The sequence below is a fragment of the Dasypus novemcinctus genome, chromosome X (assembly GCF_030445035.2).
Source record: "Dasypus novemcinctus isolate mDasNov1 chromosome X, mDasNov1.1.hap2, whole genome shotgun sequence".
Classification (NCBI taxonomy): Eukaryota; Metazoa; Chordata; class Mammalia; order Cingulata; family Dasypodidae; genus Dasypus; species Dasypus novemcinctus.
Window position 1 is genome coordinate 93,488,625 of NC_080704.1, and position 26,523 is coordinate 93,515,147.

Here is a 26,523-nt window from a genome sequence, read left to right on the forward strand (position 1 = left end):
TCAAGGAATTATAAAGAAGAAATGAAGATTAAATGAAACAGGCTGACATATCAATGATCCTTTGCAGTACTGATAAAAATCCCTGCACATAAAAAAGAACAGTAACAAAGAGTTCAAGCTGACATCAGCAAAGTCTCCTGATCTTCACCAGATGGCCACAATCTTACACAAACTTCCTGCCTGCCTACTAACCAGCTTGGGTTCAAGGATACCCTTACAACAGTCCACAGCCCCAGAGTTCACACAGTCATGGAACACATGTACTAACCATAAATCATGTCCCCTTTATCCCTTCCCATTTCACCACACCTTCCCTTTGTTTCAAGCAGCCATGTAAGCTACTCCTCCAGCTCTCCCCTTTGAGCAGAAATCTCTTTTGGTGCGGCTCCAGCATTAATGCAACTTTAGCTCAATAAACTTGCTCTGCACCCCCTTTAAAAGTCTGTTTATTTTACTTTTAACACAATACATACGATGGAATAATATTTACCTATAAGAATGAAATTCTGATGTATTTAACAACATGGATGAACCTAGAGGACATTATGTTGAGTGAAATAAGCCAGACACAAAAGGACAAATATTGTATGACCTCACTAATATGAACTAATTAAAATAAGCAAACTTATAGAGTTAGTATCTAGAATATAGATTACCAGGAGATAGACTAAAGATACAGAATGGGAATTTGTTGCTTAATTTGTATAGAATTTCTATTTAAGTTGATTTTTAATGTTGAAAATAGATAGAGGTGATGGTAGCACATTATTGTGAGTATAAGCGCATTGAATTGACTGTGAATGTGGTTGAAAGGAGAAGTTTTCACTAGAGGAAAAGTCAGAGTATAATACAGTTAACCCCATTGTGTACGATGACTGTTGTTAATAGTACAAATATAAGAATGTTATTTCGTGAGCTATAAAAATGCATGTTAGTATTTAAAAATGTGCTGGTTTGAGTCTTGTGGACACCAGAAAATTATGTTCTATGCTAACTAATTCCTTGTGCATGTAAACCTATTTATGTGCAATTTTTTTGTTAGATTGGGTTAAGGGACCTTTTCATTAGATCACTTTTTATTAGATCATTTCAGCTAAGGGACTTTGATTAGATTTTGGGGCCCAGGGTGTGTCTTAATCCCTTACTCAAGCCCAATATAAATGGAAATCAGAGAAAGAGAGCTGCAATTTTACCTTGCCATATGAGAAAGTACTCTGGGTACTTTAGCCAGAGGTTGAGAGAGAGGGTCCCAAAGGCCAAGAGATAAGCCTTATACCTGATTGTGCACAGCTGAGCTTAAGGAGAAAGTGAGCTTAGAGGAAAAGGCAGAGGCCAGTTGAACATTTTGCTTTGCCACATGGCAAAAATCCAGGACAACAAGCAGCCAATATTTGGTGAGAAAGCATCTCTTGATAATGTATTGATTTGGACATTTTCATAGCCTCTGAATGATAAGATTTTGCCCTAATAAATTCCCTGTAAAAAGCCAACCCATTTCTGGTAGTTTTCATTGGCAGCCCTTAGCAAACTGAAACACAAGGTGCTAACAATAGGGTAGTTTATGGGGAAAAATACACCTAATGCAAACTATGGACTCTAGTTAACAGTAATGTTTTAATATTCTTTCATCAATTGTAATGAAGATACCACATAAATGCTAAGTGTCAATAATAGGGGGCTATATAGAGTATGGGTTTTTTCTTTATGGAGTAATAAAAATGTTCACAAATTGACTGTGGTAATGAATGCACAATTCTGTAATTATTTTGAGAGCCACTCCTGGTACACTTTGGATGGATTGTATAGTGTGTGAATATATCTCAATAAAATTGCTTAAAAAAACTTGGATCAAAGACCTAAATAGAAGAACTAAAACCATAAAACTCCTAGAAGAAAATATGAGGAACCATCTTCAGGACTTTGCATTAGATAATGGATTCTAAATACTTTACACCAAAAGCACAAGCAACAAAGGAAAAAACTGATAAACTGGACCTCATCAAAATTAAAAACTTTTGTTGTTCAAAAGACTTTATCATGAAAATATAAGTACACCCTACACAATGGGAGAAAATATTTGAAAATTGAATGTGTTAGTCAGGGCTCTCCAGAGAAACAGTATGGAGAAGATATGTGTGCTTGAATGTGTGAACATGTGTATGTTCACATACATATGTACATGTTTGCATTATATATGTAATTATATAGGAGTTATAATGTAATGTTATTAAGGAGTTTATTATAGGAATTGGCTCACATGACTATGGGGATTGGCAGGTCCAAATTTCATGGGGCAGGTTGCAAGTTGGGAACTCATATGAAGGTTGTGAGTTCCCTTGGAGGACTCACAGGCTGAAGTAGAGTTAGAAAATTTCTGATTACTGAAATCATCAATATTCCCTTTTAGGCCTTCAACAGTTTGGATGAGTTTTTTTCATGGATGAAGGGTATCTCCTGTATTTATTATAGATGTAAACAGCCATAGACACAATCAACTGACTCGTGATTTAAATCCATGAAGTACCTTCACAGTAACAATCAAGCCATTGCTTTCTTGACCAAAGTACTAAACACTATAACACAGTCAAGATGAGACGTGAACTTTATCGTCACACCATATTTCTGATAAGGGTTTAATATCCAGAATACACAAAGAACCCCTACAATTCAACAACAAAAAGACAATCCAATTATAAAGTGGGCAAATATTTGAAGAGGTATTTCTCCAAAAAATATGCAAATGGACAATAAGGATATGAAAATATGCTCTACATCATTATGCATTAGGGAAATGCAAATTAAAACCACAATGAGATCCCATTTCATATCCATCAGACTTGCTACTATTTAATAAAACAACATAAAATAGGAAGTGCTGACAAGAATGTGCAAAAATTAGTATTCCTAGTTCATCATGAGAATGTAAAATGGTACCGCTACTGTGGAAACTGTTCAGCTCTTCCCCAGAAAATTAAGTTCAGGAAAAAAAATAACTTCCAGTAGGATTAAAAATAGGAAACACTTTAGGAAAATAGCCAATAAAATATGTGTAAGACCTGAACCCTGGAAACTATGATACACTGCTGATAGAAATTAAAGAAATCAACTAATTGGAGAGAGATATCATGTTCATGGATCAGAAGATTCAAAGTTTGTTAAAATATCTGTTCTTCCTAAATTGATCTATAGATTCAAAACCATTCCTTTCAAAATCATAGCAGGCTTAGAGAATAATCTAGGGACTGAATAACATAGTGAACCTCATGGTGGATGAGGACTGTGGCTAATAGTGCAAATGCAAGAATGTTTTTTATGAACTAGAACAAATATATGTCATAATTACAACGTGGTAAGAATATGGAGATGCATGGGAAAAATACAATTGATGTAACTTATGGACTAGTTAACAGCAATATTGTAATATCCTTGCATCAGTGTGAAATAAGGTACCATAATGCTAAGGGCCAACAATAGGGGATATGGGATTTTTTCTTTTGGACTAAGGAAAATGTTACAAAATTTACTAAGGCTATGACTGCACAACTCTTTGATGAAACTGAGAGCCACTGAGTGTACATTTTGGATGTACTGTACAAGGTATAGGATTGTATAACACAGTGAAGCATGTGGTGGAAGATGGACTATGGTTAACAGTGCAAATATGAGAGCATTCTCTCATGAACTATAACAAACGTACAATACAAATACATGGTGTTAATAATAGGAGGGTATATGGAACAAATATACCAAATATAAGCTATAAAACATACTTAATAGTAATATTTTGATGTTCTTTCAAGATCTGTAACAAATATTATACAACCATGCAAGGTGTTGGTGGCAACATGATATATGGAAATTCAGCACATTATGCATGATTGTTTTGTAAGCTCACAACTACTCCAATAAACACATTATAAAAAAAATCTTAGCAGGGTGAATTTTGGTGTGGAAATTGAGAAGTTGATTCTAAAATTCATATGCAAATGGAAAAATCCAGAATTAAAAGAAAATATTTGAAAAATTCACATTATTTGATTCAAGACTTAATTTCAAAGCAAAAATAATGAAGATGGAACAGAAGAGAGTATAAAAATAGATCCATGCATCTTTGAACAACTGATTTTTGACAAAGGTGAAAATGCAATTCAGTGGAGAAAAGATAGTATTTTCAAATTATGCTGAAACAGTTGGAAATTCATGTGGAAAATAAACTTTAATCCATATCTTATACTATATACATATACTAACTCAAAATGGATCTTAGTCTTATAGTTTAAATCTAAAACTATAAAACCAGAAGAAAAGACAGGGACAAACTGTGTAACCTTGGAAAAAGCAAAAATTTCTTAGCCGTAACACCAATAAAAAAGGCTATCTGTACAATAAAAAATGGAAAAATTGACCTTTATCAGCATTCGAAACTTCTCTCCTCAGAAAGACTGTGTTAAGAGAATGAAGACAATCCAAAGACTGATAGAAAATATTTGAAAAGCAAAACATGACAAAAAGACTTGCATCTAGAATATAGTAAGAACCCAGAAAACTCAATAATAAGCAAACAAATACCTCAATAATTGTGGAGGGCAAAATATTTGAACAGACAAGTAAAATATAAACACGTGGCAAATAAGCATGGAAAAGAAGGCTCAACATTATCAATCACTATGGAAATGCCAATTAAAACCAATAAGAAATACTATTGCACACCGATTAAAACTGAACATTTAAAAAGGCTGCCCATACAAGTGTTGGCAAGGATATGTGTAGTGGGTTGAAGAGTGTCCCCACAAACCTCATGTACCCCTGGAACCTATAAATGTGACCTTTTTTGGAAATAGGGTCTTTGCAGATAAAATAAACTTAAGATGAAGTTATACTGGATTACAGTGGGCCTTAATTCCAATGACTGGTAATTTTACAAGAGAAAAGAGAGATTTGGATACAGACACACAAAGAAAAAGAAGGCCATGAGAAGAGAGGGGCAGAGATTGGAGTGAAGCAGTTACAAGGCAAGGAATGCCAAGGATAGCTAGCATCCACCAGAAACTAGGAGAGAGGCATGGAACAGATTTTCCCTCAAAGCCTAGAGAAAGAACCCCATCATCCTGATTTTGGATTCCTAGTCACAAGAAATAGGAACGAATAAATTTCTGTTGTTTTTAAGACAGTCAGTTTGTGGTAATTTTCTTACAACAGGCCTAGGAGACTAATACAATACTGAAAAACTAAAACTTTCATACACTGTTGGTAGGAATGTAAAATTAGAAAGGCATTTGGAAAACGAAATTTGGTGATTTCTTAAAAAGTTAAACATATGATCTAACAATTCCACTCCCAGATATTTACATGAAAATATTGAAAGATATGCAAACACTTGCACATGAATATTCACAGTAACTTTACTGGTAATATTTACCAATTGCAAACAACCCAAATGCGCATTAATAGATGAATGGATAAGCAAACTGCGTATATCCTACAATGGAATATTATTCAGTAACAAATAAACTATTGATGTATTCAAAAAAACATGGATAGTCTCAAAATAATTTTTGGAAATATTCCATTTATAAACATTTCTGGAAAATGATAAAATAATCTCCAATGTCAGACAGCAGGTACGTGGTTACTTGGGTATGAGGGTGTGGGTGATTGAGATTTGGAGGTATAGGGCAGAAAGGAAATATTACAAAGGAGCCTGGGGTAAGTTTATAGCATTGAGTGTGCCAGCATTCATGGAAAATATATCAAAATTTCTGTTCCAAAAAAAATCCAGATTTGATAAATAAATTACAGAAACATCTGTTTTATTATACATTCACTGAACAACTTTAAATGAAATTAAAGATGGTTAAAACTAGGGTGGTCATATAATTTACCATCCAAACCAGGTCACTAAAGAGTGAAAGGCATAAACCAGGACTGTCTGTCCCAGGCTAACTTTGATGTATGGTCAACCCAGTTAAAGCAAAAAAAAAAAAAAAAGGAAAAAAGATATAATTACTCTTGGGGTAAATTTCAGCTAAGTGATATAGGACTAAGGTAGTTTTATAAATATTCCACTGGTGGTTTAATATGCAAAACATTAAACTTATATTTGGAAAGAAATATTGATTTCCAAAAGCAAAGTGTAGTGAAATGGGGCTATATCTTAAATATTTACCAAACTTTAAAATTATTGTTTCCTAGGAAAGATATGGATATAATATTGATGTTTATGATATCAAATGGCTTCATAGCAGAAATATCAACATTTATCTATTTTCTTAAAAAAAAAAAACTTGAAACAGTTTTAGTTGGACTTAATTTATCTTATTTCTTTCAACCTCTCCCAGAAATAAGAAGCAAGATCTCTTTGGCAAAATGACTAGGAGAGGATGAATGACAATCATCTTAAGCAATATTCAATGAACATCCTTGATAACTAAGAAAAGAGGAAAATGAATTCATCCCAGAGAGGGGGAGTATGTTGGAGTTCTCTCTATGGGATTTGTTTTATTTTTGCAATATTCTTGTAAGTTTGTAATTATTTCAAAATAAAATGACTTCACCCACAGATAAAAAATATCTGGAACATCCTCATGAATAATTTTCCATTTTTAAAAGTGGTTATGGTAGTACTGACAAGTTAAACAAAACACAGAACTATCAAAAAAATGATCACTTACATATAGTCAGTTGGGTATTTAGTTAGGAAGAAAACATTACTAACCAAACTGATTAACCTAACCTAACCTGAACCTTAAAGCTTTCTTATATATTTATCTATTTTAAGTAAAAGTCAGCAAAATTCCCAATACTTTAAAAGAATATGAATACACAAGAATAGCAATTTTAAAAATTCTTTCCATGGCACTTGGGTGGCATACTTATTAATGTCTGGAAACTACTGAATAATAATTCATTACTTCTTTTAAAAATTTTAATCATGAGACTGAAAAAAATTTTTTTTCCATCACAGTTATTACCCATTTTGATTTGGTCGAATATTACAATTAGTACTTCCTCTGTGTGAGGGACTGAGGCTCATATATACTTAAGCAACATACTCTGCCTTGATTATAGGTAACAACAAATAATTATTCCTCACAATAAAGCAGAGTAGAATTCCAATTATTGAATTTGCTAATGGATATTCCAAGCTTTGTTTACACATTATACTCTTACTCTAGTATATTTTGGCATAGTCACTTGAAAAACCTATGATACTAGAAGTTCCAGAGGATTTCTATTTAATGTTTTAACTGTAAACTCATCTGCAGTATGGATAATAAGCTTCACGATACTTAATTTTCCAATTACAGAAACTGAGACAAAATTAACACTTTTTTTGGAGCCTTCTATTATTAAAGGGATACAGATCTCTTTATTCCTCCATTCCATCCACATAGGCCAAGCTAATAAAAACTTTATTCTTCCAGAAAGTCTTCCCTAACCTCTTGTAGATTGGAAAGAGTACTGGATTGAAAATCAGTTCCAGCTCTACCATTGATGAGTGTGTGACCAAAGACAAGTTGAATATTACAAGCCATGGTTTGTTTATCTTCAAAATGGGGGGATGATGGACCAGACCTCTTCTAGCTCTGGAAACCTATATGAACAAAAGCATCTTCTATTAAAAGCAACTTGAAGCTAAAATGGAAAGTAAATATTTAAGTGAAATGGCAACAGTAATTTAATATTTAAAATCATTCCCAATAATACAATATTTATGTTCACATAAGTTAAAAGAAAGACTTAGTATATGAATTAACAATGCAAGCTATACCTGAAGAAAAGACTAAATTGCTTAAGAAAATGGTTTCAACTCAGTAAATACCTGCTTTCCTAAATCTAATAGGAAATGCACAAATGAACGCAACATTTAAAGCCCCCTGAGTGGGAAGAATAACAAAACACAAATATACTACAAAGTAAAATATAGTAAGTTCTCCAATATATGGGTTTCTAACAAAGTATATACATAGTAGTAATAGGAACACAATAGAGAGGGAGTAGAAGTCACTCCTATTTCAGGGAGGCAAGGGAAAAGGCCATAAATAATTCTCCTATAAGAACTTCTACTGGGCAATATTTTGTGGGCCAAGGGTATATGTACATGAAATAAGTAATACTTTATTTTTAAATATTCTGAATTTTATATAGAAAGGCTTTTTAATAAATCAGATATAATGTGCATGTTTTTAATATGGAGGGACACTATGACATTTTTATGTACTCTCTTGCCTCTTCTACTTTTGCTTTTTTGACTAGATACTCATCCTTGTCTCCTTCATTTTACAAAAGGGAAGTAGCAGTACAAATGCTTTCAAAACCTGGTGTTTGGAATAAAGCTAAAACTGTTGCAGCCATAAGACACAAAGCTAACATGACTTCCATAATTACCTGGAACTTTACCACCATTTAACTGAACAAAGTACTGAATGGAAATGAGGCAAGAGTCACCTATACACTTCTGAGGATGGTACTCACTAATAACAAAAAAGGAAAAGCTGCTTGTTAGGTACTAAATTATGTAAAACAATTATAATGAAGTGACAGTAAATGCCAGTTTTCATAATAAAAGGGATCTAGTTTAAGGGATTATGGGCAACTGAACAATAATTTGTATTCATGACTAATAGAAAATAGACAAAAATATTTAACTTTCAAATGTACAAGAGAAAGTTTCTTAAAAGGTTAACATGAGCTCCTTTGCTCAGTAATCTGCCACCATTTTCAGAAAAATTTAGCAGAAAGAACTAAAGTCTCTTAACCCATAAAAAAAGGATTATGTTGAAGACCTTTGGGATCTCAACAATATCCCCAATAACTTTCCTTTGTGAATTTCTCTGGATTACCAGACTAGAGTATAAAACTATATTTTAATATGTATTATTCCTTAAACAAAGTCAGACTCAATCATAAAACACATGGGATGCAGAAAATCAAAAATCTAAACACAACTGTAATATAAACCATATCTATTTCAGCATTACATTCACTATTGTCAGTTAATTAATTTGTTTTTATTTTTATCAGTAACTTTTAAAAATAGTACAAAAGAATTATATGCATGGCTTTAAACAATGGAATTGATCCTTGGAAAAATGTATTTTCTGAAGTACAAATTTACTGATTAGAAAATAAATATTCAACGCATAAAACTAATACTTTCAACCATTTTACAAGAGGAAATATGATAAATGATAAATAAGCCAAAGTACATAGAAAGAGAACCCTGGAATCAGAAGGGACCAAAGGGATAACTTAGTACATCCATTTGAGGGTGAGTAAACTGAGGTCCAAAGAGAATTACTAAGTTCCTTGTTTAAATGTACATATCTACTTTTTGGAAGATCAAAGACTAGAACTCAGTTTTCCTGGTTTCCAATCAGGTGTTCCTTCTAGAATAGCAAATAGCAAAATTGTTTTATGGTTAAGATCCACATATAATCCCTTCTCTCTTTTCCTATGTTTAAAAGGGAGGGCTGGGAAGTGTCGGGTGGGGGTATATGGGGATCTCATATTTTTTTGAATGTAAGATTTAAAAGAAAATAAAGAAGAAGGAAAAAAACTAAAAAAAAAAAAAGGTTATTACAGGGAGCAGATATGACTCAATTGGGTGGATGCCTGCCTTCCACATGGGAGGTCCTGGGTTTGGTTCCCAGTGCCTCCTAAAGAAGATGAGCAAGACACTGAGCTGATGTGATGGGCTGGTGTGGTGAGCTAATGCAACTGAATAGATACAACTAGAGACACAATAAGCAGGGAGAGGATGTGGTTCAAGTGATTGGGTGCCTCTCTCCCACATCGGAGGTCCTAGGTTCAGTTTCTGGTATCTCCTAAAAAAAAAAAAAGATGAGCAGACACAGAAATCATGCAAAGAACATACACAGAGAGCAGGCAGTAAGCACAAACAATGGAGGGGTAGAAAAATTTTTTAAAAGGTAAGGAAAAATCACTGACGTATGTATTCTACAATGATCAGAATATTAAACTCTCACTCAACATACCCTACAGATAAGCAAGTGCTCTGAGACAATTTTGTTTTATCATTAGCAGATATTAATAATAAGCAATTACTTTGCCTTAAAATTTATTTACATCAAATTGCAATTTAAAAGCTATGTGGGGGAAGTGGATTTGGTCCAACAGATAGGCTGTCTGCCTACCACATGGGAGGTCCAAGGTCCAAACCCAGGGCCTCCTGACCAATGTGATGAGCTGGCCCACATGCAGTACTGATGCGTGCAAGGAGTGCCATGCCATGCAGGGTTGTCCCCCACATAGGGGAGCCCCACGCGCAAGGACTGCACCCCATAAGGAAAGCCACCCAGTGTGAAAAAAGTACAGTCTGCCCAGGAGTGGCGCCACACAGACGGAGAACTGACGCAGCAAGATGATGCAACAAAACGAGACACAGATTCCGGGTGCCGCTGACAAGAATAGAAGCAGACACAGAGGAACATACAGTGAATGGACACAGAAAGAGAAATAAATAAAATAAAATAAAATAAAATAAAATAAAATAAAATAAAATAAAATAAAATAAAAGCTACATGGCACTATTAGCCACATGCTAACATTTGGGTTTTTATTCTAAAACTTAAAATTAAAAAAATATAAATGCAAAACACAGTATTTAAACTTTGGTTTGCTAAACTTTTCCTAAATTAAATAAGGCCAGTTACTCTGAACCTGCACTATCCAACAGGGCAGCCACTAAGCCACATGTGTCTATTAAGTACTAAAATATAGGCAATCCAAATTGAGGAGGACTGTAAGTATGAAATATACACAAGATTTTGAAGATTTTGCATGAAAAAAAGAATGTATAATATCTCACTAATATTTTTATATTGATTAGATATTAAAATTATAAAATATTGGATATACTGGATTAAATAAAATATATTAAAATTCATTATACCTGATTCTCTTTAGTTTTCTTTAATATAGCTACTAGATAAATTTAAATTATATTTGTGACTTGCATTATATTTCTTTTGGACAGCTCAAGGCCATCAATAATAAATATCTGGTACCATCAATAATAAATAAGTAGGTGCTACTGATATTTATTTATCTAGGTCCATATATTCTTTTTTTTTTTTTTAAAGATTTATTTATTTATTTAATTTCCCCCCCTCCCCTGGTTGTCTGTTCTTGGTGTCTATTTGCTGCATCTTGTTTCTTTGTCCGCTTCTGTTGTCATCAGCGGCACGGGAAGTGTGGGCGGCGGCATTCCTGGGCAGGCTGCTCTTTCTTTTCACGCTGGGCGGCTTTCCTCACGGGCACACTCCTTGCCCGTGGGGCTCCCCCAGGCGGGGGACACCCTTGCGTGGCACGGCACTCCTTGCGCACATCAGCGCTGCACATGGCCAGCTCCACACGGGTCAAGGAGGCCCGGGGTTTGCCTACATAATCAATAGTCAATTTCTGTGCTAAAGAAAAAACTTGATGTGGAAAAACACACTAAATCCAGAAATCAACTTTACTGGCTTTAAAATACATTTTCCCTGGTAAATTTACATTTTCTATTTGTTAATACTGAAACTAGCTTATATTTCCTGAAAACAAATCAACTGATAAGATAGGAAAGTGGCTCAGAAGCAAGGCAGAAAAAAAGTCTTAATCAAAACCAAATACTGATGCATGGCATCATTAGATATTCTGCAAATGGAGAGTAGGTAATATAACTTAAAGATTTCAGCAATTTAATACTAATGAAGCAAAACAAAACATGTTTATAATTTATACCTTTGCTCCATCTGAAATACTATCCCAGTTTCCACCACTCAAAGAGAACTTCCCATTACCTATCCGTAGCAGTATCTCTTCAGGAGTATCATTGGGGCCATTAGCAAATGGAGTGTACCTATTTAAAAAAAAAACATGTAATAACATAAATATTAAATCCAACTGAAAATGATAAATTTAAGACTACATTAAAATATTTATTATAAAAATTAAAAAATGGCATCCAATATCTCCTCCACTGTTCATATCAATTTTTATATTTCAAACAATGAACTTAATCCAAAGGATTTAATAAGTCTTGACTAATTCTAATGATTTCATTAAATGGAAAGTCTTGCCTACTCTATAGTTATGTTCTTTATTTTTTGCCTTTGAATAGTTAATCTGGGTAAAATAAAATAAAGGTGACTTTTCATCTAAACCTACAGTCTAAAAATCAGACCAGGATAAAACCTATGAACAGTGCATTCTTCCAAGTGTAACTTAGCAAATAATATATACTTGATGAAGTATTTATAGCATTGGTTCAAGTTTATTCATTAGCATTCTATCAATTTTATCAGTGAAAAAGGTTAACAATACTTGTAATTAATGTCTATGAAAAATGAGTTGGTTGTGTAAATTGTTATAAGAAACTCTGCAGTCATTAAAATTATTGCAGTGATCAATATTCATGGATGGGGAAGAAAATACATTATACAAAGTTAAAGGTGTTTAAAAAATAACTGTAGAATGACAAAAAGTGATCCTTTTTCCATCATTTTAACAGTTTAAGCTGAAATTCTATTCAGATAGAATGGAAGAACTGATTTATGGTAAAAAATACAAGGAAGATGCTTCATGTTAAAATTTTAATTCTCTCATGTAACAATTAAGTTGATATCATACTAAACAAATACATGCACATAATTATGGTTTGCTTAATCATAAAATAAATATTTGAAAGCAGCAAGCTATCTATCTTAACTCTAGTGCTTGTTGTGGTCTATAACTATTTTGCATATATTTATATCTAAAAGTGCCTAGAATACAGTAACATACATATTTATCACCAAGGCAAGAAATAATTTAAAGTCACTATTTTTATAGCATATTTATAAAGCTCCTCTTATGTCAAAACTATCTGAATTGTTAAACACATTCTTTAAAATGATATACCTAAGTATAATATAATTGCATTATAATGTTTCTGATTCCCTTCAACATATTAGATTTTGCTAAACCTACCTTTTTCCTCACTACAACTCTCTTAGAATAATTTCTATAGGCATAGGCTTTTACTTCTAAATAAAAGTACTACTTATTCTAAGAATAAAATAGCACTAGTATTATTTGTAAATTACTAACATTAATGCCATCCAATTATATTTGTTTTGTGTATTTTTTAATCCTTTTTAAAGGAAGGCAACCATGTTTATTTATGTAGTTTAATATTCTGTTACCATTCACATTTGTTGTAAAGTACAATCTCTTGTTGCCAGGAGAGCCAGAATCCAAGTACTATTTTTTAAAATTAATTCAACGAGTTAGGTGGGCAAGTTCTGGTTGAAACATGCAATTAATTCATGGTCAAATAAACATTTTAAAGAAGTAAAGCACTTGGCCCAAATAGATGAAGATGGCAGAGTGAGATGTATCAGGGTTCCATTCCCCCACAGAAGCTGTGAACAACCAGCAAGAGCAAGCAGAAACATCTTTCTAAAAGCTCTAGAAAAAAGTTAAAGAATTGCAGTAACAGAACAACTGCTGAATCAAGAGAAAGGCCAAATAAAACTAATAGGATCATGGCCCCTACCCCTACTTCCTACCAGCTCAGAGGCACAAAGCCAACCCATGCTACCAGTGTGGATCCCTAGTCCTGGTTCTGAAGATAGTAGAGTAAGCCTTGTACACATCCTGGGAACATGGATGTTCGGCCCAATCTCTCCATTGGTTGCCTGAGGGAACTCACTGTCCCAGAACTTGCCCTGACTCACTGAACTCTCCTACAGAACATTGTGGGAGAGCAGTTAAGACATGCTGACTGGGGCAAGGGATTGCTGGATGTAGGACATGGACCTGGGACCAGGAGGAAACACTGTTTCCCAGAGAAAAGGGTACATTATATCTGTGCAAATGGGGGAATTCCTAGGGGCACATGTGCATGCCCAAGATAAGACTCATGAACAGAAAGAATCAGGGACACTCTTCAGTTTTGGCCTGGAAGTATTCTCTAATCTCATTGTATGGACAAATGCTGAAGGAGAGCACTTGCATAAATCAATCCGTGAGAAGCAGAAAAAGTTTTTTTTTCCTGGATACAGGCTTAAGGAACAGGTGCCTCAAAGTCTGAGTTCCAGTGATAACTCCCTAAAATATCAAAATGCTCAGATTTTAACAAAACATCATGAAATATACAAAGAAACAGGACGTTATGGTCCAGGCAAGGAAGATTAAAGCATCAGAAACCATCAAGGAGAAGATAAGACCTGGAGCACTCCAGACAAAGGCTTTTGAAAAAATGGTCCTAAATATGCTCAAAAATCTAAAGAAAAACAAGGACAAAGAACTAAATGAAAACTGGGAAATGAAAGATAAAAACACAAAGAGATTATCAATAAACAGATAGAAACTATGAAAAAGATTCAAACAGAGAAGAATTTAAAAATTCCCTAAAGGGGTTCAACAGCATATTGAAGTTGACAGAATACACAATCAGTGAACTTGAAGATAAGATCATTGAAATCACCTAGTCTGAGGAGCAGAAAAAGAATGAAGAAAAGTGAACAGAGCCTGAGGAAACTTGGGACACCATCAAGCATACTAATATATAAACTGTGGGTGTCCCAGAAGTAGAAGAAAGAAAGAAAAGGGCAGAGACAATTTTCAAAGAAATAATGGCTGAAAACTTCCCAAATTTAATGAAAAAAATGAATATACACATCTAAGATGCTCAATGAACTCTAACCAGGATAAACCAAATTAAACCCAGACCCCACTATAATCAAACTGTCTGTCAAATATCAAAGTTGAGAGAATTCTGAAAGCTGCCAGAAAATAACATGTCACATACAAGGGAATAAAGAAAATACCAATTTCTCATTGGAAACCATGGAGGCAAGAAGACCATAGAAAAACATATTTAAAGTGATTAAGCAAAAAAAATTGCCAACCAAGAATTTTGCATCCAGCAAAACTGCCTTTCAGAAATAATGGAGGAAATATTCATTACCAGATAAACAAAAGCTGCGGGACTTCATTACCACTAGCTCAGCCCTACAAGAAATGATAAAAAGGAGTTCTACAGAGTGGAAGGAAAAGACACTAGAAAATTGACTGAAGACACAGGAAGTATTAAAGATAAAAACATGGTTAACTATAATTACCAGTGCCATTGTAATTTTGATTTGTAACTACTCCACCACTTACTTCATATAGGATCTAAAGAGGAAATGCCTTAGATGGAATGATAAATCAATGGTTTTGAACTCATAGTATATAATTATACAATTTGTGACAAGAACTACATAAAGGTGTGTGAGGGGGGTCAGGAGGGATTAGAAACATAGTTTATGCATGCTACTGGATTTAAGTTGGTACCAAAGAAAATGACATTGTTATAGGTACAAGATGTTAAATTTAAGCACTATGGTAACCCCACAAACACACCCACAACAGAGAATGTCAATTTCATAGAGTCAGAAAGTACAGTATAGGATATCAGGGGTGTTGGGCAAGGGCAATAGAGAGTTAATGCAAAATGAGGATAGGGTTTCTTTTTGGGGTGAAGGAATACTTCTAGTAATGTGTGGTGGTAAAGGTAATGCAACATTGTAAATGTGATTAATCCCAATGAATTGTATGCATGGGAGGGGTTGGAATGGGAAGATTTATGTTGTATGTATGTTCCCACAATTAAAAAAGAAAAACAAAGTAAACAGGTAATGACAATTAAATGTAATACATGATTCTGGATGGGATCTAAGAATGGATGAGAAAAATCTCAAAAGGACATTATTTGGACAGAAGAAAATATTAGAATATAGAACATAGGCTTTGTATCAATGTTAAATTTCTTGAACTTGAAAATTGCACTGGGAAGCAGACTTAGCCCAATGGATAGGGTGTCCATCTACTACATGGGAGATCCACGGTTCAAACCCCAGGCCTCCTTGACCCATGTGGAGCTGGCCTATGCACAGTGCTGATGTGCCCAAGGAGTGCCCCGCCACACAGGGGTGCTCCCCATGTAGGGGAGCCCCATGAGCAAGGAGTGTGTCCATAAGGAGAACCACCCAGTGCAAAGGAAAGTTCAGCCTGCTCAGGAATGGCGCCACACACATGGAGAGCTGATGCAGCAAGACGACGCAACAAAAAGTGACACAGATTCCCATGCCACTGACAACAACAGAAGTGGACAAAGAAGAACACGCAGTAAATGAACACAGAGAACAGAGAACTGGGGTGGGGGGGCGGAGGGGAAGGGGAGATAAATAAAAATAAGTCTTTAAAAAAAAGAAAATTGCACTTAACATGAATACATAGGTGAATATAATTAATTTTAGGACATGTATATGGAAATACTATGTGTTCAAGGAGTATGATATGTGCAACCTGCTCTCAAATGTTCAGAGAAGAGATGGATAAATAAATAGATAGAAGATATAAAGAATGATACAGCAAAGGTGGGAAAATATTAAAATTAGTGGATCTGGTTATCTGGGATGGTGGGATATGTTGGAGTTCTCTATAAGGGATATGTAATATTTTTGCAGTTGCTCTGTAAGTCTGTAATTATTTCAAAAGAAAAAAATATAAAAAGTAATTTCACAAAATGTTTTTAAAAATTGAAATATAAATGTACACATTATTTTTAAGTTTTAGTTCCACCTGAAAAATCTTTTATTACTGCTAGTCAAGTGTCTCATTGCCCACCTTTATGCTTTCAAAATTATCTAATGAACATATGTGTAATATTTTCAAATTTGAATAGGATTGTACTTATGGCTATCATCACCTGTCCTCTTTCTTGATGAAGTTATGCAGAGGAAATAGAAATAAAAATGTGAAAACTTTTGAGTATGTAAATTTCTTACCCAGCCAGCATTGTGTAAAAAAGCACTCCTAAACTCCAAATATCACATGCAGCATCATATCCCTGTTGCATAAGAACCTGAGAAAGAAATACTCATTACCTAGCAATACTCAGCATAAACTCAGTTTTCTCTTTAAAAAGAAGTTGTTACATTTTTAATAATCTCATAAACGTTCAAATTATAAAAACTTAGATCCTTTTAATCTTTTAGAAAGTACATTCACTATATTAAGGTCAGTCTCCTGCAATTAGTAAGCATTGAATAAATGTGTATTAATTAATATGATGATTAAGTAATGTAGGTAGGCATACAAAAACAACCTTGTATAAGACTTGATCCCTGACCTCGAGTTTTCACTTTCATTTTTTAAAGAAATCCAGATATACAGACATCAAAACTTAAAAACTAATATATATGGAGTTTAATAAATATTATGTACAATATTATGTTTTTTAATCCTGACACTGACTGTATGAGGTATATTATAATTACTCCCATTTTGATGATGAGGAAATAGAGCAGATGTTAAAACTGGCTCACTGTCACAAAACTAGGAAGTAATACAACAGACATTCTTACTCTACAGCCTGTGTTTGTAGCAACTACAACTTCCTCATTACAACAAAAAGAGATAGAAAGATAATATATGATAGTATGAAAGCAGAAGGAATTTATATTTTAATTACGAGGCTTGAAAAGAGGCTTATCATAAAAAAAGCAGTATATTTCTAAACTACAAGTGCATATTTGATAAATTCTGAATGGCCTCAAAAATTTTTACATAATTTGGTAGCTGTTTTCTTTCTCTTGGGGACAGTGCTAATGAAAATCAAATAATTGAAGTTAATAGAATTTCTTAGAAAAACAGAGATGAAATGAGGTCATTTTTTTTAATTTAGAAAAACTAGCCCACTACAAAAGACTCTAGGCATTGGAACAAAATAGAAACATTATTGTTGCATTAACACTGGGGACTTCATAAACAACAGCATGGACTCTTCATTTATAAAAGATTAAAAATATTAATAATTGGCTTTGACAGTCCCTAGACATGAATGAGTATTTAACTAACTTACAAATTGAAGTTTAATGATTTTCTTCCCAAAGCGTATTTACAAGAACACACATAAGCACAAAACTGAAGATGCTAAAGAGAATTTCTAAAAACCTATATAACTGGTTTTGGTAAATAATACAAGGAGACACTGAAAAACTCAAATAAGGGGGTGATCTAAAGCACTGAAATTATGGTAACCTAAGTTTTCAAATGCTAGATATTACATATTAAATGCTGTCTATTTTTTTCGTCTGTTCTTTATTCATCATGTATTAGAGTTCTGGGAATCACCATGTTTTCCATGTTTCCCTTAGGACAGTAATTTTCAAACTTCCCAGATGATTTCAATGTACAGCCAAAGTTGAGGGCCACTGCTTAGGAACAAGTTGGGCAGGTGAGGGTTAATTAGTAAGTTAACTATGGGTATTTTATACTTTCATAATCTTTCTCATTAGTTAGTGAGACAGATGAGCAGTTGGTGTCACAATGCTTAATTAGGACCAACAATGAACAATTTGTTTTAGATTTACCATATACTTAAAACCATTTGTTACAGGGAAAGAAAAGGCAGTACAATTTTGTCATAAAGTTGGTCTCGATGCTCTACAATCATATCTAGCAATAAAAGAAATAAGTTAGGGGGTGAGATAAATGAAAAAGACAGGGTCCTCAGGATGTAGGAATAAAATATGGACTAGAGTGGATTTACCAGTATTCTACTATAGAATTATTGTGACTCTAGCAATGGAAGAAATATCATTGATGTGGTGGCAGTGGCCACAGTAGTTGCGAAAGGCAGGCAGAGGGGAAAAAGAGGTGTGATATGGGGGCATTTTTAGGACTTGGAGTTGTCCTGAATGATATTGCAGGGACAGATGCAGGATATTATATATCCTTCCATAACCCACTCAATGGGCTGGGAGAGAGTGTCAACTACAGCATAAACTATAATCCATGTTGTGTAGCAATGCTCCAAAATGTATTCATCAAATTCTATGAATGTACCACACTAATGAAACAAGTTGTTAATGTGGGAGGAGTGGAGGTGTGAGGAGTTGGGTAGACGGGAACCTCTTATATTCCTTAATGTAACATTTTGTGTGATCTGTCTATCTTTAAAAAAGATAATAATAAAAAGAAAGCTAAAAAAAAGACAGTACAGAGGGTACTTTTCACACTTCATTTTGATTAAGTTAAATACTGTAAATATAGAAGTCGTAATTAAAGTGGTCAGTGCCATAACTTTCTTATTTGCTTTCCCAAATCACCAAAAAGTAACATATGCAGAGATTCTCATTCCCTTTGCTCTAAAGTTCAAATAAATTCATATTTGGGGCCAGACACATGACAGCCAGAGTAAAGCAGGGTAACTTCATGATAAATTTATAAAGATACAGACAACATTCCTCAACTTTATTGTAAGCTCTTTTAATTCAGGAAAACCTTTAGACCTCCATAGGCATTAAATATGAGTTGAAAAATATAATACAATGGACTTTATAAAAATAAAATATTTTTGGAGATATATTAATTTTTGAGAAAAAAGCATAGTAAAGAATATATTTACTAAGTAAATCGTAAATCAAAATTTTAGTAATTAATTTATCTCTTAGAAAACAAGGACTGTGCATTTTGATGAAATAATGAATGTATACTCCTATATTGTATTTATTTAAATACATACGGAAGTATTTATTGAAATATCTGCATAGATGCTTTAAATTTTCTGATTCTAGTTAAGAAGATAATGCATTCTTTAATCTTCATTATGATTTTTTTAAAGGGTCTGGCATTTTGGAAATAAACGTTACAAAAAAAGATCTCTATTCATAACAGTTTAAAAATTTCATTGTTTGCTGGCAGGAGCTTCAACATAGGATAATAAAAGTTTTCAAAGCATTTCAAAAATAAAAATAATAAACAATGGTTGTTCAGACAGTAGCTATGTAGTAGTCTCTACACACCTTGGCCAGAGGGTATTATTCCAATGGAAGTCTGTTAGAATAAAATGCACCAATGGGCTTTATTCTACTTCAGCTTTGAACTCATTTAAAAATGTTTACTTAACCGTTAATTAAACACAGACTCACTGTGTATTTCTCATTTTAATACCAATTCTTGAGATGCTCATTTGGGACACATTACCTCCAACCTTTTTCCAGTGAGAAGTTTCCATAACCCCAAGGGGTCCTGATCCACAAGATTAAATCAATATTAAGAATTTGGCCGTTAAAATGGTTATTCTGTACTCTCCTGTTTTGTTAAATGCATAAACTTGTAAGAGTATTTATTAGGACCATTTAAGCTAGACTTAATAGAAAAGCCCTAACATAAATCTATAGGTTCACTGAAATGTCATAGAAAAAATATAGTTATGTGTCTTAACTATATATGTCTTGCATTTGGAGGCAGTACAGTAATCCCTTGTTAGATCATATGTCTCAATTTGTTTTGTGAAATATATTTTATATATGTTATAAGGTAATAAAAACTACTAGGTTCATTATTCTATGAATTTTATGAAATGTGGATGCAATCACATCCTCTGAGTATATACATAATTTTTTATAGGGCAAATCTCTTATCATAGAAAGCCTGAAAATCAGGTGTTATGCTTGGTCCTCAACACCAATTTCTTAAAGGAACATTTAGTACCTTTAAATCTTCGTATTCCTTTCACTACTTGAAAAAAATATATATTTTCTATATTTTGATTTTTCATTATTAGAACAATTATTTTTCCTTAAAATACATATTTATTGATATTTAAATACTCCTGGATTATATAATATCTGATGTGCAATACTATATCGAAAGGGGTAGTGTTTGATAAAAAATAAAATCCAAAACCATGCACACGAGCTAGGAATGTGTCTTCAAATTATATTACTCTGCCTGTTCTCTAACTTAGAAAATTCAATTTTCAAACCTGAAGTTATTCAGGTATTTTGATTTGTGTTGAATATGTGATAACTCATGTTGGTTAGCATTGTCCATAACATATAAGAACAGTTCATAACTTACATGTAAAAGTTATAGAAGAGGGATAGGGGCAAGACAGTGGCTGAGTAAGGAGCACAAGAGTCAGCTGGTCCTACAGGGCAGCTAGTAATCACCCAGAGCTACCTAAAGCACCTGTTTGGGGGGCCCAGGAAACCAGAAGAGCATCCTGCAACATCCTTGAAAGAATGGATGGAGGAGACTGCCCATTTGCTGTGAAGATTCATGAGTAGAGCATTCCACACCCTGAAGGCAGTTGCCCATTCTCCACTGGCGGTGCAAGCCGCCACAGGAGCTATTCTGTGGCTGGAGTTGGAAGTTCTATATCCTAAAAATGGGGGAGGAAGAGAAGGTTGGCAACTGACTTCAACTACTGATTAGTAAATTTGCCAGGCTAAAGTATAATCCTCAGGAGATGTTATCATTTGTTGTGCATCATTTTTTACAAGCCTCTTTTTGTGCCTGTAAGTGGATAGACTCTCAGTACCATAAACACCGAGGAAGAGACGAACTGGGACATAGGTGGCCTGCACAACTTCGAACAGGTCTCCAGAGTATTGATGTATATTAAATGGAGCAATGGAAATGGCCCTATATAAAAAATATGGGAATCCAAAGTTGTACTGAGATTAATATAGATTTCAGGCCAACATATGGGTTAATAAGAATTATGGCCCTCTGATATATGGGAGTGTTTGGGGGAAATATTTAGAGAATGAATTCAAAAAACAATGACTCTTTTGAAGAGTTATTATAGATTCAAATAAATTGCATATAAATATAACATTTACTCAACCTCTGACAAAGTTGACAGCTTGCATGTCTACAGTGCAATAATAAAGTCAAGAAATTAAAAAAAAAGTATAATCCTAAGAACAGCAAAGTTTTGAAACTGTTCAAGTCAGAAAGAGGCTTGGGGTCAACATTTTAACTCTGCCCCTGGCAAGAAGGGAAGCAGGGCTGATTGAAAATCACAGTGAAGGTAGGGACTGACTTCTTTTCACCCAGATCAGACTGTAGCCCTAGCATAGGCTCCAGTCCCATGTCAGGCAGGGAAGAAGCTGGGGGGACCTGCACCAGTATTTCAGGGTAACTGCAGGTGCTTTTGGCCATCACAGACCATCACAGTTGTTCACATGTAGATCCTTCCCCATAACTCAATAGGATAGGAGGGTAGCTGTGTTTTCTCAGTCTCTCTGGGCAACTGGAGGTGCTTTCAGCCCATATGAACTGGTTTGTTGAGTGCCTTTAATTCTATCACCACTCCTCCATCCCCATAGAATAGGGCACGACTGGTGTTTCTTCACACTCTCAGGGATACCATAGATACTTTCAGCCTGTACAGACTAGATACTCAGATACCTGTAGCTCCATCCACACCCCAGAAGAGGATAGGAAGGGTGCCGTTTCTTTAGCTTCTCCGGGCAACTGCAGGAGGTTTTGGCCCTTACAAACTGGTTTATTTAGCACCTTTGATTCCATCTCCACACCCATGCCCCAGTAGGATACGAGGGGGCTGGTGTTTCCTCAGACTCTCAGGGCAACTGCAGACACTTTTGACCTGCACAAACTTGACTGTTGTGCACCTGTGGCTCCACACTCATCCCTGGTAGAACAAGAGGGGGCCATGTTTCTCCTGTAGTTCTGGGTGACTGCAGGTGCTTCTGGTTCATACAGATTGAATAGTCAGATACCTGTAGCTCCATCCCTGCATCCAAGAATGATAGGAGGGGAGCTGTGTTTCCTCAGCCTTTCTGGGCAATGATCTACATTTTTGTCCTGCATGGACTGAATAGTTGGGGTCCTGTGGATCTAACCCTACCCACCCAATAGGATAAAAGGGGGCTGGTGTTTCCTTAGCCTCTCTGTACAATGGCAGGGAGAAACAGATGTCTCTACAGTAGTCAGAACCTTCAATATACCACTTTCAGAACTGGATAGAACATCTGGGCAGAGGATCAATAAAGAGACCTGGAGCTTGAATAATATGATAAATGACCTAAACCTAACAGACATATACAGAATAATCTACCCCAAAACAGCAGGATGTATATTATTTTCAAATAATCATGGATCTTTCTTAAGGATAGACCATATTTAGGTTACAAAGAGCAGATCTCAATAATATTAACAAGATCACAATTATACAAAGCACTTTCTTTGATCATATTGGAATAAAGTTGGAAATCAACAAGAGGCCAAAAAAGGGAAAATCACAATATACAGAGACTAAACAACACACTCTTAAATAATTAGTGGGTAAAATAAAAAAAATTGTGAGAGAAATCAAGAACTATCTCAAGAAGGATGAAAATGAGAGCATAACATATCAGAACCTATGGAATGCAGTGAAGGTAGTGCTGAGAAGGCAATTTATAGCCTTCAATTCTTACTTTAATAAAGAAGTGAAACCTAAAATCAATGACCTAACTACACAGCTGGAGGAACTAGAAAAAGAAGAAAAATCTATTCTAAAAGCAAGTAGAAGGAATAAAATAATAAAGATCAGAGGAGAAATAATATTGAGAACAAAAAATTGAACTAATAAAATCAAAAGTTATATATTTGAGAAGATTAACAAAATTGACAAACCCTTAGATAGACTGACAAAAAAAGAGAGAAAAAAATGCAAATAAACAAAATAAAAAATGAAAATGGGGACATGGCTACTGACCCACAGAAATAAAAGAGATCATAAAAGTGAATAACTGTATCCCAATAAACTTGACAAGTAGATGAAATGGAAAAATCCCTAGACACATGAACAATCTACACTGATCCTAGAAGAAAGAGTAGACCACAACAAACCAGTCACAAGTAGATTGAAAAAGTTATCAAACAACTCCCCAGAATGAGAAGCCCAGTACCAGATGGTTGCACAGGTGAATTCTACCAAGCATTCAAAGAAGATTTCATACCAAACTTACTTAATCTCTTCCAAAAAACTGAACAAGAAGGAATGGTACCAAACTCATTTAGGAAGCCAATATCACCCTAATACCAAAGCCAGATAAAGATATTACAACTAAAGAAAATTACAGACCCATTTCCCTAATGAATACACATGAAAAAAACACTCAACAAATGTGGCTAATTGAATCCAACAAAACACTAAAAGAATTATTCATCATGATAAGTGGGTTTTATACCAGGCATGCAAGGGTGGTTCAACACAAGAAAGTCAATCAGCAGAATACACCATATTAATAAATCAAAGAAGAAATAACACACAATTCTATTGACAGATGCAGAAAAGTTATTTGAAATAAAATACAATATCCATCCTTTCTTGATAAAAATACTAAAGAAGAAAGGAATAAATGGAAACATTCTCTACATGATGAAGTCTATATATGAAAAACCCACAGCTAAGATTGTACTCAATGGTGAAAGACTGAAAGTTTTCCTAATGAGATCAGTAACAGGACAAGAATGCCCACAGTCCCACTGTTTTTCAATATAGTGCTGGAGGTTCTAGCTATAGAAAACAGGCAAGAATATAAGCATCCAAATAAAAAAGGAAGAAGTAAAACTTTTGCTATTCGTGGATATGTTGCTATACATAGAAAGTCCCAAAGAATTTACAACAAAGTTGCTAGAGCTAATAAATGATTTCAACAGAGTGGCAGGATACAAGATTAATAGGAAAATTAAGTGGTGTTTGTACACACTAGTAATGCACAATCTGAGTAAAGAGTCAGGAAAAATTTCCATTTAAACTAGTGACTAAAAGAATCAAATATTTAGGAAGAAACCTAACCAAGTGTGCAAAGCACTTGTATTCAGAAAACGACAATGCATTGCTAAAAGAAATAAAAAAGACCTACATAATTGGTAACACATTCCATGCTCATGGACTGGAAGACTAAGTATCATTAAGATGTCAGTTCTACCCAAATTGGTATACAGATACAATGCAATCCTGATAAAAATTCTACCAGCATTTTTTAAACAAATGGAAAACACAATTATCAAATTTATTTGGAAGGTTAAGGGGCTCAAAATAGCCAGAAATATGTAAAGAAGGAAAAGTGATATTGGAGGACTGTCACTTCCAGATTTTAAATCATATTACCTAGCTACAGTGGTAAAAATAGCATTGTACTGGTATAATGATAGGTACATAGACCAATGGATTTATGGTTCAGAAAAGGATCCTCACATCTATGGTAAAGTATTTTTTGACAAGCCTATCAAACCCACCCTGCTGGGGCAGAACTGTCTATTTGACAAACAGTGCTGGGAGAACTGGATATCCATATCCAAGAGAAAGAAAAAAGGAACCCTATCTCACACCTTACACAAAAATTAACTGAAAATGAATACAAGACCTAAATATAAAATCCACACCCATAAAGCTCTGTAGCAGTTTGATATGGTTACGAATTCCAAAAGTAGATATTGGATTAAGTTTGCAATCTGGTCTGTACCTGAGCATGATTAAGTTATGATTAGAGTTTTGACTGGGCCACATCCTTAGGGCATTAAGTTCCCACCCTTTGATGGGTGGGGACTCACAGATAAAAGACATGGCAAAGGACAGAGTTGGGGGTTTTTTGATGTTGGAGTTTGATGCTGAAGCCTTAAGCTGGAGCCCTGGGAAGTAAGTTCCCAGAGGAAACAGATGCAAGCCCTGGGAAGAGAGGAACCCTGAATCCAGAGAGAAGCAAGACCCTAGAAGAGATGAACCCAGGAAGCCTGAACCCTCGCAGATATCGGAAGCCATCTTGCTCCAACATGTGAAAATAGACTTTGATGAGGGAAGTAACTTATGCTTATGGCCTGGTATCTGTCAGCTCCTACCCCCCCAAAAAAATACCCTTTATAAAAACCAACCAATTTCTGTTTTTCTGCATCAGCTTCCCTTTGGCTGACTAATACAAGCTCCTAGAAGGAAATGTAGGAAAACCTCTTCAAGACCTGTGGGTAGGCATTCACTCTTAAACCTTACACCAAAAGCAGGAGCAATGAAAATCATGGATAAATGGGACATCTTCAAACATAAACACTTTTGTGATTCAAAGGACTTCATCAAGAAGGTGAAAAGGCAGCCCACTAAAAGGGAGAAAATATTTGGAATCCACATATCTGATAAGGGTTTGATTTCCATTCTATAATAAGAGATCACACAACTCAACAACGAGCAAGCAATCCAGTTTAAAAATGGGTAAAAGTCTTAAATACACATTTCTCCAAAAAGGAAATAAAAATGGCCAAAAAGCACATAAAAATGTTCAAATTCACTAGTTATTAGGAAAATGCATATCAAAACAATGAGACATCATCTCACACCACACAGAATGACCATTATTAAAAAACAAAAAACAAAAAACAAAAAACAATAAGTGTTGGAGAGGATGTAGAGGAATAGGAACACTCCTTCATTGTTGTTATGATTGTAAAATGGTGCAGCCTCTGTCGAAGACAGTTTGGCGGTTCCTCAGGTAGCTAAATACAGAATTGTCATATGATCCAGCAATTCCTCTATTTGAAACATATCCAGAAGAGCTGAAGACTGTGGAGAAAAACAGACATCAGCACACTGAAGATCATAGCAGCGTTATTCACAATTGCCAAAAGATGGAAACACCCCAAGTGTCCATCAACCAATGAATGGATAAACAAAATGTGTCATATACATATGAT

The 26,523-nt window shown here is 34.6% G+C and overlaps 1 protein-coding gene across 6 annotated transcripts in view; it reads right to left on the reverse strand.

Annotated features, from left to right (window-relative positions):
- The window catches only part of RPS6KA6 (ribosomal protein S6 kinase A6), a 342,192-nt gene that overhangs the window by 87,418 nt on the left and 228,251 nt on the right, over nt 1-26,523 (reverse strand). For 2 of the 6 annotated variants that reach the window (XM_058291822.2, XM_058291821.2), the window contains 2 exons: nt 16,821-16,897; nt 11,746-11,863 (listed from right to left, as the gene is read on the reverse strand). In XM_058291822.2, coding sequence (XP_058147805.1) covers nt 11,746-11,863; nt 16,821-16,897 — 195 coding nt within the window. Of the gene's footprint in view, nt 1-42; nt 7,595-11,745; nt 11,864-16,820; nt 16,898-20,591; nt 26,393-26,523 lie in introns of those variants that run through there. The other 4 variants (XM_071213112.1, XM_071213113.1, XM_004465509.3 and 1 more) reach the window with 3 other exon arrangements.